This window comes from Ipomoea nil, unplaced genomic scaffold, assembly GCF_001879475.1.
Source record: "Ipomoea nil cultivar Tokyo-kokei standard unplaced genomic scaffold, Asagao_1.1 scaffold3321, whole genome shotgun sequence".
Classification (NCBI taxonomy): Eukaryota; Viridiplantae; Streptophyta; class Magnoliopsida; order Solanales; family Convolvulaceae; genus Ipomoea; species Ipomoea nil.
Genome location: NW_017619749.1, coordinates 4,469,280 through 4,483,840, shown reverse-complemented (window position 1 = coordinate 4,483,840; position 14,561 = coordinate 4,469,280). Strand labels below are relative to the sequence as shown.

The following is a 14,561-nucleotide window of genomic DNA, read 5'->3' as shown; positions in this document are numbered from 1 at the left end:
ACCTTTTAAATTGTAACCAGAAAGATTCATACTTGTAACACTCCCATCTCTATTACAAGTAACTCCAATCCATTTGCATGAATTGCTACCAACCCAAGATGAAAGTGCTTTTTGGCTTTTGCCATCAAGACTGGACTTCCAAGTTAAAAGAGCACCTACTTCATTTTCTACTTGCAAATTATTTCCAGGCAAAAATGGATTTGTGTTTGTAGTATTGGGAATAGGGGAAGAAGAAGAAGAAACATGAAGGGATAGGAGGTGTTTAATAGTAAGCAACAAAAATAGTTTATATGCAGGCATTCTCATTGTGATACAAGAGAAAGTGTGTTTACTAGGAGCACTAAAAAGTGTGTTTATATAGAAACTCCAATCCGTAGTAGGGGATGAATACATTACCTGATATTTTATTGAGTAAAATATTTGACAAAAAATATTAGTCTAAATCGGATGTAGCATCTCAATCTCAATGATATAATAATAGAGTAAATTTATGTTGGTTACATACTTTAATTGACTAATTGTCGGCATCTACGCCTACAAAACCGGAATGATGATTAGCTAGTAGCATCTATCTCAATGTATCATATTAGGTTGGTCAGATCAGTGCCGCCTTTTTTTATTTATGTGGTCTCGCTTGTATAAATAAATGAGGCCTATTAAAAATATAAGAACAATCTTTAAAATTAATAAGGTAAAATGTACAATTTTTATATTTCAAATAAGTATGAACGGTGTAACAACGTGTTAACGTAAAAATTATTGTTCCTACGGTAAAATATATGATTATTATTTCAAATAAATATGAACGATGTAAATATTAGATTCTCTTAAATTGAGGTCCTATGTTGTTGCCCATCTTGCCAGCCTCAATATCCGGCCATGGATCAGATTTATTGCATAGGTGTATATCTATCACTTTCTTTGACTTTGATATTTCTATTATTTCTGTTACATTATTATTTTATTGTCAACTTTTAAAAAATAAAAAATAGCATGACCATACCATTATTTCTCATCGAAAGAGATTGAACAAAAGATTAATTGCAAAATGCAAAGGCTCAGTTGCGAAGAATACCCCTAGAAGTGATACAATTGTATTTCTTATAGGTTCGATGGAAAAGACACAGCGAGAGCCACATGATTTGACTGAATCGCGAGGAAGAAACCCAAAGAGTCAATACTCTCTCGGGATTCGATCCTACCTTCTCTCAAAAAAAATTATAGATGTGTCATCTGAACACAAGGTGTTTGGCAAACCTTACCGAACTTAGGAATCGAAGAAGTTGAATATGAGTCTTGGAATATAAGTGAGAACGTGCGGGAGTTATAAATTAGATTGTCTAATTCAGTTAAAATGAGTCTAGTTAGACTTGGACAAATAATACAAATAGAGTTTTATTACATGTACTTCTAAATTCTACTCCGTCAGTTTTTACTTTATGATGTAGCAAACAATAATAGGATATTTTCATCATGTGAGTCTCAGAAAATTGTTTATATCAAAAACTTATGAGAAGGAGTAGAAATTGGGAGTAAGAAATGGAGAACATATGGTATTTTCCTTAAAATTTTAAGTCTAACCTATCCCATAACTCAAAATAATAAGATATGGTAAATTATTATGTCGACCATGGTCTATACAGTGTTGTGTTGACCATAAAAAATACATTTTTAATATATTAAAAGTAAATTATAGAAAACCTTTGTTATTTCTCAAGAAATTATACGGAGCTTCTAGAAATGCTTTATTATTTGGGATGGAACCTTCTAACTAATTGTATGATACATCAATCATATCTACAGCAGAACTTTTCAAAAAAAAATATCTACAGCAGAACACTGAGAAATAATTGATGGAATGTACCCAAAGAGATTATTGTGCGATAAGTTAAACTTTTCAGTTATCTTTCATAAGCAATCTTCTAGATTTCATACAAGAGTAGACATAAAACAAATGATTACAAATTAGGAAGATGAGAAATTGATCAGATTATTATTCTTAGAAAACAAAGAATACAACCAAAAGGATATATAATATGCAAATCATGAAGATTAATGTTGTACTCAGGCAGACTCAGGGACGGAGCCAGAAAAATACTTGAGCGGGGGCGAAGTTTAAATGACAGTTAGCAATATCAATTACGAAATATCAAACAATCATAATAAGGTTAAAATACAAAATATATTATAAATTACAATAGAAATTTTTTGATAGATTAAACGATAGTTAGAATCAGAGCAAAAAAGTATACTTGAGTGAGGTAAAAATGTAAAATAATTTGAATAAAATGAAGCATAATATAAACTTGTATACTACATTAATTAAATGATTCATAAAAAGTAGACTAAAAGAGCATTTAATTTGTTAATTAAATGATTCATAAAAGTAAGCTAAAAAATATTTATCTTGAGAAGGAATGAAAGATATAAAATAAATAAGTGAAGATGGAAAAGTGTTTTTAATGAGATTCGAACCTATAACCATACACTTTTTTAAAAATTAAATTTAAAGCTCAAACAACTAAGCTACTCTAACTATTAATAAATCAAACATAAATATAAATTTTATATAACATTTAATGCTATATATGTCGATATATACATACATATATATATAAAGGGGTGAGGTGGGGGAGTGGGGGCAGCTGCCCCCACTGCCCCCATACTGCCTCCGTCTATGCAGGCAGTGGGAAATTCAAGACCGAACAATTGGCAAAGTGTGATATGATGGAACAAGTCCGAAGGCTGCATTTTCTTGGACAGTAATGCAGAAACTTGGAGCATAGTCGGCCGAGATTCTGGATTGAAATTTAGACACGAAAATGCTATTTTTGCAATCAACACCAATACTTCAGCTTCATGTTTCCCAGGACTTGAAGCTCGAGGGTCCAACACCTCCTTAAAAACAAGGTTTTGGTCTTCAGATAATGAAGACGATGAAATGGATGCAACAATGTCACCTGGATGTCGTCCCATAATCACTTCTAAAACTACCACTCCAAAACTGAACACATCACACTTTTCGTTCACCTCCATTGTGTAAGCAAACTCTATAAACAAAATCAAAACAAGAATAAACAATTGCGTTAACTGTGTAGTTTATGTAATTAAAAACATCAATTAGTACAATGCATACCTGGAGCAGTGTAGCCAAATGTTCCAGCAAACGAAGTCCAGTTCGATGAATTGGAATTCAAGAGTTTAGCCGTGCCAAAATCAGATATGTGAGCCTCGTATTCATGGTCAAAAAGAATATTCTTGCTCGATATGTCTCGGTGAACAATAGTAGGGAAACAACCATGGTGCATGTATGATAATGCTTTCGCCACAGCTTTAACAACACTCACCCTCCTAACCCAATCCAATTCTATTGATTTTTCATCATGGCTGAGTACATGTGCTAGGCTTCCACCTTCTAAATACTCATAAACTAGGAACGAATGTCGCACATGAGAGCAAAAACCATACAACCTAACAATATTCCGATGTCTCACCTCACTTAAACTGCGAATCTCGTTTGAAAAACTTTTGAGGTCCAGAGATCCTTCTCCTTGAATGGATTCACCATTCAACTTTTTTACTGCAAACACCTGACCATTGGATAACTCAGCTCGAAATACACTTCCAGATCCTCCCACTCCAATGCAGTATCTTGAATCAAAGTTGTCTGTTGCTTCTACTATGCTTTCATATGCAATATTCCCATCAAAGTTCAATATTGTGAACAAATTCTCTCTGGATGCCCTTGGCATTTCTTTGATGCACCTTCTTAGTGGAATCAACCATATGACAACAACCATCGCAACAACACCAATAACTCCAATCGGTATCACTATGATTAAAACCAAAGTTGTTGTTTTGTGATCTTGATCTGTCTTCTTTTCAGGAGATCCAGAAGAACATGGCTTCAAACCAGCAATGTTGCCACACAAACCTTTGTTGTTTCTTAATGATTCAAATGTAGCATTTTCAAATGCTTTGTTGTCTGGGAGCATTCCTTCCAACTCATTATAGGATACATCAACGGAAACCAAACCTAAGCATTGTGCCATGCTTGATGGGATGGAGCCTGACAACTTATTGTGTGAAACATTCAGGCTTTGTAAGGATATTAATCCTCCAAACTGTTGTGGTAGCTTGCCAGTTAGCATGTTTTGACTGAGATCAAGAGTTTGAAGGAACTGCATGCTTCCTATATCATAAGGAATCCTACCCTCAAACATATTTTGACTCAAATTAAAGACAGTTAACTTTTGACAACTTCCTAAGCCATCTGGAATGAAACCAATAAACCTATTTGCAGCCAAGTTCAACTCTGTGAGCAAAGACAATTCCCCAATTCCTAATGTTATGTTGCCAGACAGTTTGTTGCCATCCAACTTTAAAATACCCAAGGAATGTAGAGTACTAAAACTCTTTGGAATGTTCCCAACAAGTTGATTGGAGGAGAGATCAAGAAATTCTAGATGAGATGCATTTTCAAGTTCAGGTGGGATTTTCCCAGAAATACTATTTCTGGAAATCTTCAACGCTTGTAGCTTTGAACAAAGACCCCAGTTTGAAGAAAGCTGGCCATGGAAGTTATTGGAACTCAAATCAATGTAAGTTAGGTTGGGATATATTCCAAAATCTTCAGATATGTCTCCGGAGAGTTTGTTATATTCAAGCCTAACTCTTTGAAGGGTTGTGCAGTTTTTTATGCCTTTGGGAATATTTCCACTAAAGTTATTGTACACAACTGAGAAATAGGTTAGTGACTTGCCAAGACATAAATTCTCTGGCAAAGGACCAGAGAAATGATTACCACCTATTTGAAAAATAATGAGATTTGCACTAACATTATTTAGTTCTAATGGAAGGTGACCACTGAGTTGATTGAAAAACAGAGTAAACATATTCAATTTTGTCAAGTTTCTAATTGAACTAGGTATTTGACCAAACAAATCATTTGTGGACAGATCTAGTTCGACAAGGGAGGATAACAATCCAATTTCTTCGGGAATACGACCAGAGAGTTTATTATCATGGAGAAAAATGGATTCTAAATTTGTCAGACCTCCTAAAGAGATAGGAATTTGACCAGTGAGGTTATTAAAAATTAAGGACAAATACCTCAAATTCGACAAATTTCCAATGGTAGCAGGAATGCTACCAGAGAGTCCATTTTTGAAGAGATACAATAACCTTAAATTTTTCAAATTTCCAATTGAAGTAGGGATTTGGCCAATGAGATTATTAGAACCCATGTCTATTTCAATAAGGGACGTCAATAAACCAATTTCTTGAGAAATGTGACCTGAAAGTTGATTTGTATGAAGATGTAGATTCTTTAAATTTCGCAAGTTCCCTATAGAAATAGGAATTTGACCCGTGAGGTTGTTCGTGTCCAACTCCAAATCTACTAGCGAATTTAAATATCCAATCTCATGAGGAATTGAACCCGAAAACCAATTTCTATAGAGATGCATAGTTGTTAAATTTTGAAAGTAGAGCATATCTTTAATAAAAGAAATGCTGCCATTGAGCGAATTTTTAGAAAGATCAATACTTTGCAAATGGAACAAGGACGAAAAATTCAAATCTTGAAGAGTACCTTTTAAACCGTAACCAGAAAGATTCATATTTGTAACACTCCCATCTCTATTACAAGTAACTCCAATCCATTTGCATGAATTGCTACCAACCCATGATGAAAGTACTTTTTGGCTTTTGCCATCAAGACTTGACTTCCAAGTTAAAAGAGCACGTACTTGCAGCTGATCATCATTTGCAGGCAAAAATGGATTGGTGTTTGTAGTATTGGAAATAGGGTAAGCAGAAGAAAGATGAAGAGATAGGAGGTGTTTAATAGTAAGCAACAATAATAGTTTATATGCAGGCTTTCTCATTGTGACACACGAGGAGAAAGTGTGTTTACTGCTGGGATGGGTGAATGCATAAGGAAGAAGCTAGGAGGCCAAGGTATATATAGATTGATTCAGGGATTTAGTCTAAATAATATATATTTCGATACAGCCTCGAAGTCGTATTAAGTTGGCATTAGTATTATACGTTGTTCAACAGGATAATAATGAAGTAATTAATGAGAATCTGTATGTGGGGAAATTTCTATTGCTTTCCTTCACTAATTGTCCACTTGCGTTCATTTATTGCATGCGCCGTTTTTAGCTAGTTTGGTCAGATTTATTGCATAGCTTTATATCTATTGTTTTCTTTGACTTTTTTTTTTTTTTTTGTATACTCAAGTTTCCACCGTCAAACGAAGTTATTTTGTTTAATGAAAAGAAACAACACTTGTTTGGTGTCGTTCCGCAAAAAGTAATCATGTCATTCAGTTTCATTTTGTATACACTGTAGTTTCATTTTGTATACACTGCAGTTTCATTTTAACACAACTACAGTATTATTTTGATATAACTATAGTTTCGTTGAACAATATACACTAAAATATGTAAAATTGTTATTCAGTTTCATTTTTTATACACTGCAGTTTCATTTCAACACAACTACAGTTTCAGTTCAGTTCAATTCAATTGCAGTTTCATTTGATAATATAAAAATAATACGTGAGGTAATGTCAGTTTAGATATACTACAGTTTCATTTGGTAATTAACGCACAAAATATACACACTCCGTTCAGCTTAACAGCAGTTATTTTTTTATTTATAAAAACGGCGTCGTTTTTTAACCATGGTCCACAAAGCTTTGTGGACCAGAGTTCACACTCCACAGTATAATTGCTGCTCTCCCACTCCCAATTCCCAGTGATCATGTTAAACTAGAGTTTTTTGCACTTTTGGTCCCACGACTATAGTGGCACTAGCAGAATTGATCCATGACTTTTGAACCTTGCAATTTTAGTCCACGACTATTGATTTTTTTGCAAAAATGGTCCTTCCGGCCACTTTTCCGTCAAAATTTTCACCGAAAAAAAAAATTCTCCATTTTTAACAGGGCTAAAATTGACATTTTACTTATCTCAACAAAAAAAAATATAAGCGGTTGCATTTGAAAATCTCCGCCGCTTCTCTCGCCGAAAATCTATACAGCGAAGCTTTTCCGATGTCTTCGAATGATCCGGCAAGCGTGCTGGCTCCGCCTCCAATGCTGATGCCGGATAACCCAACTAGCCCGGGGAATTGAACGCCACGGCCGCTCCGCCGCTTACTGACAGCCCTGCCTACTCCAGGAACTCCGCCGCCTGGGGCAGTAGTATGTAGCCCAGTAATATTGTATGTAGTCAAATGTCAATTTTTTTCTTTTATTTTTTGAGATAAGTCAAATGTCAATTTTAGCCCTGTTAAAAATGGAGAATTTTTTTTTCCGGTGGAATTTTGACGGAAAAGTGGCCGGAAGGACCATTTTTGCAAAAAAATCAATAGTCATGGACTAAAATTACAAGGTTCAAAAGTCGTGGATCAATTCTGCTAGTGCCACTATAGTCGTGGGACCAAAAGTGCAAAAAACTCTGTTAAACTAGGTCATATCAAGGTGAGTCTTTATGCATGTTGGTTGGGCCGACTTCATTTGGGCTCACCAACCTCAACTACAATCATTATATTGTAGACTAGGGTTCACAGTGCAATGTGGATCTTAATTCAATACATAATTTAATTTCGTAATATACAAAATTCATGTTCATAATGTACATAATTTATGTTCATAATTCACGTACACATAAATATATGATATAATAAACATGAATTCAGTACAAACATGAATTCTGTACATTATGAATATGAATTATGTGCATTACGTTAAGTGTTTATATGTCTTTATTATATCATATTTATGTAATTATGTATTATAAACATAAATTCTATACAATTATAAATATGAATTCTGTATTGGACTTCTTACTTGAAGAAAATGACACCACCATTGACTTGTCACAAATATCCAAACGAAACAAATTAATTAGGGCGATTCAATCGAGTGCATTCATTACCCTCTATGCAAGATAGTCTAGTTTAGTTTTTTTTTTTTTTTTTTTTTTTTTGGTGTCATTGACTTGACACAAATATCCGAACGAAGCAAATTAATTAGGGCGATTCAATCGATTTAGGAGTTGGCAAAAAAAAAAATTTACAATTTTCGCTAGAAGAAGGGTTCGAATCTTCGACCTTGTGGTTAACAGCCACACGCTCTAACCAACTGAGCTATTCCAGCTACACATTTATGTTTCTTAAAAAACTATTATAACACTTTGCAATTGCCAATTTCTATTACGTTACCGTTAACATTAATAAGCGTCAAAATTATATATATATATATATATATATATATATATATATAAATTAGATAAGGTGCCCTAATAATAAGCCGATAGCTGAGACAAGCATCTGAGAATTTCTGCGAAAAAGGATTTAAGAATTGATCAAAATGTACGTACAGATGCTGATGATGATTTGGTACCTATACACAATTCCTCCAGCTCGGAGTTTCATTAAAAACACACACATATTAGCACTCACCCAACTGATTCTATACCAACAAAATAGCGTAAATGCTGCCGGCATCGTACCTATCTTCAAAACTAATAATAATACATCAGTGTGGTACAAATCACAAAATACACATCTTCACTTTCTCATTTACTTCACCATTCTGTTCAGAGGGATCCTCTCGTTCTGACGTGTAATTGTATCCACAGGAGAAATCATTTGAGGCATCGACATTCCCACTGAAACAATGATCTCTGAAATGCAAGGCAACACAACTTCAGCAAATTAAATTAAAGATAAGACAAATCCATCACACTTGTATATTATAAGCACACAAGTATTAACACTTGGTTGGCAACTTGGCATACCCAAATAAACTACTATATATCCTTCTTGAAAATGTTCAATAAATCTTTCCATTTACCAATGCAGTGGCTGCTCGCCCCCACTAATCAAAATAAACATAGACTTCAAAGTTGAACCTCGTCTCAAACATACAGACTTCAAAGTTGAACCTCCGTCTCAAACGTTATCACTTATTCCACTAGACTAGATCAAGTCCTCACTAGTGCCCTGCACCCTTATAGTGCTTACGTTTGTTTTTTTTTTTTTAATTTTTGATTCCTACAATAATTTAACCTGCATGCTAGAATCAAATAGAAACAGCATCCCTAGTCTAAAGACAAAATATTCGAATAAAAATTTTACAAATTATAAAAATAAAATATAAAGCTAATAATTCATACTAGCATTATCTGAGAAGTAGTAAAAGCAGACACGACACATCTGTAAAACTACTGTCAGCAGACAGGAAAGATAACAAAATTACCTATGCCTTCTCGAATAGACAAATTAGGCCTTATGATCTCCTTGGAATTAATTAGAAATATGTCTCCGATATATAAATGATTTGTAGGGACATACACACTGCATAACTCTTCATCGCCATTATGAGTCTGCAATCAACTTCAAACAAATCACTATGATGACATATATTAATATATTTCAATCAGACTAGCATAAACACTGAGAATATCAAGTGGGTTCGTGTATCCCGAGAAAGAGGAACTAAAGCTCATTGGAATCAACTTGAGAGTAACTATCTCTACAATCTAAATACATGATGTTGCAAGCACCTGGAGAACAAGTGATGACGTTATGAAACCAAGTGCATATTCACCAACTCGGGGGTGGCGGATGATTGCAACTTCCTTAAAAGCAGTGGTATTTTGATCTGTACAAAAATACCAAAAGAATAACCAAGGAAACCCATAAAACAAGCAACTGTTTTCTTGTTATGCTAACTTTAGATATGCAACTTTCAAGCGCTGAGGAAGTGAGGGGAAGCCCAACATATTACATTTCAACCAGAGGTCTACGGATGCTAAAAGGAACACATAGCACAGGTAGAAATTCAATTAAGCTAGTTCATTTAAAAGTGCATTAAGGTTTCCAGAAAAACAAAAGTCAAATGAAGATAATAACCTGGAGATATAGCAGAACTAATTTGTTTGGATGCAGAGTATATGTGTTTTACAAAGGGCATTCGCTTGATAAACCATTCCCCTAACCAGAAGACAGTTGCACCAAACCATGATGAGGCAAAAACACCAATGAAAAATACAAATATTAATGATGTGATGAATCCAAGTCCTGCAGAAAGAAAGAGAAGGACTTAAGGAAGAGAAACAGTTTGCAAACAACCAGCAGCACATGCTTGAAGCCATTGCATCAGCTATTCAGCTGGAAGTGCTAATTTAACACATCACCCTCAACACAAAAAAATAAATAAATAAAACTAAAGAAAACAAAGCAGAGAGAGAGAAACATCAAACATCCATGACAAACCAGATTCACAGGCCCAAACAACTGTTTTGTTGTTTGGTCAAATTTGTACATATTTTAGTCCTCCGAAGGACCATTTTGATCAGACTAAAATATTGTAACCTTCCATAAGACTAAAATAAATACAAAATTTGATGATCAAGGATATTATTGGACGAAACTAGAAGTCATTGACCAAAGTTGTAAAATCACTATAATCAAGGGACCATTTTGATAATTTAGTCACTTGAAAAAAATCCGAAAAAAAAAAAAGGGGGGGGGGGGGGGGGGGGGGGGGGGGGGATCTCAAGTAATATATTGTAGCTGATAGCTCTATTTAAAATTTTAAAGGATATGGTAACAAGTTAATTGATTCTTATGGCTCACCAAATACATTGATGCCAAGTCTTTCATAGATGGGACTGAAGAAACCATCAACAAATTGAATAAACCACCATGTAACAAAGAAAGTAACCGCCACAGGGAAGAGGACAAAACTGTAAAGTGGTAAAGTTAGAAAAGATAGTTAGAACACAAAAGGCTTCAGTATATGGGATGAGCACTCGACCTACTTGGCCTAACTCATTACCATCCAGTCATGAACTTCTTTGAAACCCAACTTTGCAGAACAGCATAGCAAGCCTGAAACAAGCAAGAGTCATATAAGAGTAACTATCATAATAGATGGTGCAGCAATAACAATCACAAGTGATGCTACAATTCTGCCCAAGTGTACCAGCCCACTTGTTTTTCCTCCATCTCTCTCTATAAGTTTACCAGCCCAGAAGTACTGTATTATTTAATGCTATACTAAACCATCATTAATTCTTACTAGTGTAGAATTGAAATATACATTCATGTATAGCCATGTCAAGAAAACCTTTGGTTAGCTACAAGATTCCAAAGGCAAGGCGAAATCATTAAAAAAAAAAAAAAAAAAAAAGCCTGAAAAAACCTAAGAGCAAAAGTCTTACATGTCTATGATATCGTCAATGGCCTAACCAAACATTTGTGAGCAAAAAGTGCAACAAGCATCAAGGCCTCTATTGCTTTAAGCACATTCTAGTCAATGTCATCACATTAGCAGGTGCATTCAACAACACACACAGGCAAACTTAAGTGCAAGTGGAATCTTTTAAACTGAAGACAATCAATCACGAAGAAGATCTAGACACAATATCTATCTAAATAGGAGTACATCCTCCCTTCTAGAATCCTAAATGATGCAGAAGCACCATTCACTTTGTTTGAATTCACTTCATCTCAACTACAAAAATTAATATATGTAATAAAGGAAAGAAATATTGGAAAATTATGCCACATTTACTCCAATTCTAGGTTTCCATTTCTTCAGTTTTCCTTTCTCTAGTTTCCCCTTCTCTATTCTCTGCTTTTCGTTTAATGTACAGGTAAACATATTCTCTATTTTTTCTTTTGTTCAGTTTACATTTCTCCATAAAAAAATGGAGAATTCCTTAGTAAACACACACATTTCATTAGATTGTTGCAATTTCAGCACAAAAGTTGTACTTCCTTATTTCCTTGATGTGCACAAACAGCCTAGTGTTAAATTCAAGACTTCTCTTAGCGTTATAATGCATTTTGCCCATGTATGAGTAAACACAAGTCACCAAGTCCTTCCTTGGTCATCAGATAATAAATCTGGTCGAGAATACTCACAATATTCAGCTTCCATTTTATTTTATATTAAGTTCTATTTTCCTTTTTTTTTTTAAACGAACAATTCTTTGTCTATAAATAGTTCAGAAATTATTAGCCACTAAAGGAAAACTATTAATCATAGTGACATGGTGCAAATCAAGGTAATTGATTAATACATGCGTAAAAGCGTTAGTTTCGGATATATATATATGCGCGCATAGAGGGAGGGAGGGAGAGCGGAGATTTAGAACCTTGCGAGTAGAGGAATTGGGGGAATTAGGAGGAGATTTAGCAGGATCTTCGGGATCTTCTTGCCCCAACTGATGGTGGAGGTGGTGGTGGTGAAGGTCGCTCCGGCGCGGCGAACTCGACGACGACGTTGACTCTTTCTTATCATCTGCCATTTTCTGAAGGACCGTTAGTGTTCGGAAATCCGGAGAGTTGTGGATTTTCCGGCTGAAATGGAATATCCAAAATGAATGGATTTCAAATCGAGCAAACACGAATGGAGATGGACCCAAGGAGTCAAGGACGGACAACAACGAAAAAGCTTAAATGTCTATTTGGCCCTTGTATTTTATCCCAATTTATGATTTTGTCCTCTTCAGGGTAGAATGGAAATGTAATTTTATTCTTACCCAATTTCATTGAACTTAAAATTTTATTATTTAATTAGAGAAAATTATAATTCTTTCCAATCATAAAATTGTAATTTTTAGGGTCTCTAAAACTGAAATTTCACATCTTGTGGGAGAAGAATTCTACAGCAAATGACACATTTGCCTTGATTATTATTATTACAGCAAATGACACATTTGCCCTCATTACTACTAGTACTACTATTTTCACGTTATTCTTTATTTCTTTTTTTACAAAACTAGTATTTGCGCCCGTGCGATGCACGGAATAGATTTGTTATAATATATTAAGAATATTTGGATCGATATATAATTATTTAAATTAGAACATCAAATATTATATAGTGCAATTGAAGATATGGTTTGGATCATTTATGTGTTTTATGTTATCAATGCTTGAATTTGAGCAAATAATTGCTCAAATTAATAGCTAATGTGTAGATGTACGCATGCAGTGTTGTAACTTTAGAAATTTTATTTATCATTGTTCAGTATTTTTATAAATTAGGCAAATGTGCCCGTTCTGTAGCAACTCAGTTATAAGAATGAATTGATATCCTAATTCATTTGTATGGAAAATATATTTTTTGTCTAGATATATAGCAATTTTTCTATTAAAAAAAACATAATATCACCCGTTATATTTACACATTATTGAAACCTCTTTGTAGACGACATTTGTAGTGGCAACACAATCTTGTCCATCCTCGTCTAGAGCTAACACCTTCAGTCCATCCGGACGGGTGACTCGGGTGAAAATATATAATGGTAGAATATCACTTAATTAGTGATCGTATTATATTTTCAATCAATTAGTAATACCAAATTCATTTTAAGCCAATTATTCTTTTTTTTATTTTCAGTCAATTAGAATATATTGAAGTATGACTTTCTAACATACAACATACGGAGTACAACATAAATATTAATATTAATTGATATTAATTTAATATCATTAAAATACGTTGTTGTTTGAAAATGTAAAAATGCAATACCTTGGAGTCATGAAATCAGTGATGGGTGGTTGACGACTATGTGTTGATATTCTTTGGACAAATAACAACACATCAACCAGAGTCTTATAGAACAACCTTATAGAACTTTTCATTGTCGTGGGAGATAGATCAGAGGTAGTGACAAAATTTGATTCCATTAGTAAACAATAAAGAGAAAGTTGAGAACTAACAGAAGAAAAAAAAAATTAAAAGTATATAATGGTAGAAAATCAGTAAGTTCGTGATCATTTTATATTTTATTTTCAGTCAAATATTTGTTTTAATACATATGAATTAGTTTATACTACCAGGACTATGTGGTCTAATGGTACCCGGGTTGGACTTCCATTTGGAAGATTACGAGTTCAAGCCTCAGTGGAGGCGTTATTGGTTCTTTGTGTTTCAATAGGTTGAGAAAGTATATGAACAGATACTACAATGTAATAGAGCCAGTAACTTTCAAAAAAAAAAGAATTAGTTTATACTATAATTATTAATATAATTGCTAATTATATTTCCAGTCAATTATTAATAATAGATACCTTTTCCAATTTACTTTTTTTTTTTTTTTTTGAATCTACTAGCTCTATTACCTTTTCCAATTTACTTAAACTATTGTTAATCCGTTTCATTTTCGAAATAGTTAATTGGGGATTATTTTTAATTTTTAGTCAATTATTAATATTCATTTCCTTTTTCAATTGTCATATAATTAACATAGTCATTGAATAACGTAGTAATAATATTCTCTGTGCTAGTGCATGACTATTTTCTTTGGGAAATCAATGAGCTCGGATCCATATGTATCCCATATAATACATATACTATAGTTAATATATTTTCTTTTCAAAATAGTTAATCGGGAAACATTTAAAATTTTGAGTCAAATAATAATATTCATTCATTTTCAATTGGCATAATTTCTCAGCCATTTTTAATCTCAGCTAATTATTCGTTAATACATATAAATTAGTTAATTATTAATAACATATTCTTT

At 33.7% G+C, this 14,561-nt stretch overlaps 1 protein-coding gene and 1 non-coding gene across 2 annotated transcripts; both read right to left on the bottom strand.

Annotated features, from left to right (window-relative positions):
• Positions 1 to 8,096: 8,096 nt before the first annotated feature.
• TRNAN-GUU lies at positions 8,097 to 8,170 on the bottom strand. Its single transcript has one exon. It is a non-coding gene; the product is annotated as a tRNA-Asn (tRNA).
• Positions 8,171 to 8,347: 177 nt separating this feature from the next.
• Positions 8,348 to 12,471, bottom strand: LOC109169658 (protein LIKE COV 2-like). The gene is made up of 7 exons (XM_019318520.1): positions 12,183 to 12,471; positions 10,859 to 10,911; positions 10,657 to 10,766; positions 9,931 to 10,098; positions 9,582 to 9,679; positions 9,275 to 9,401; positions 8,348 to 8,699 (listed from the first exon to the last, which is right to left on the bottom strand). The coding sequence occupies exons 1-7, from the start codon at positions 12,333 to 12,335 to the stop codon at positions 8,596 to 8,598; spliced, it is 813 nt and encodes a 270-aa protein (XP_019174065.1). The 5' UTR covers positions 12,336 to 12,471; the 3' UTR covers positions 8,348 to 8,595.
• Between the last annotated feature and the right edge of the window lie 2,090 nt (positions 12,472 to 14,561).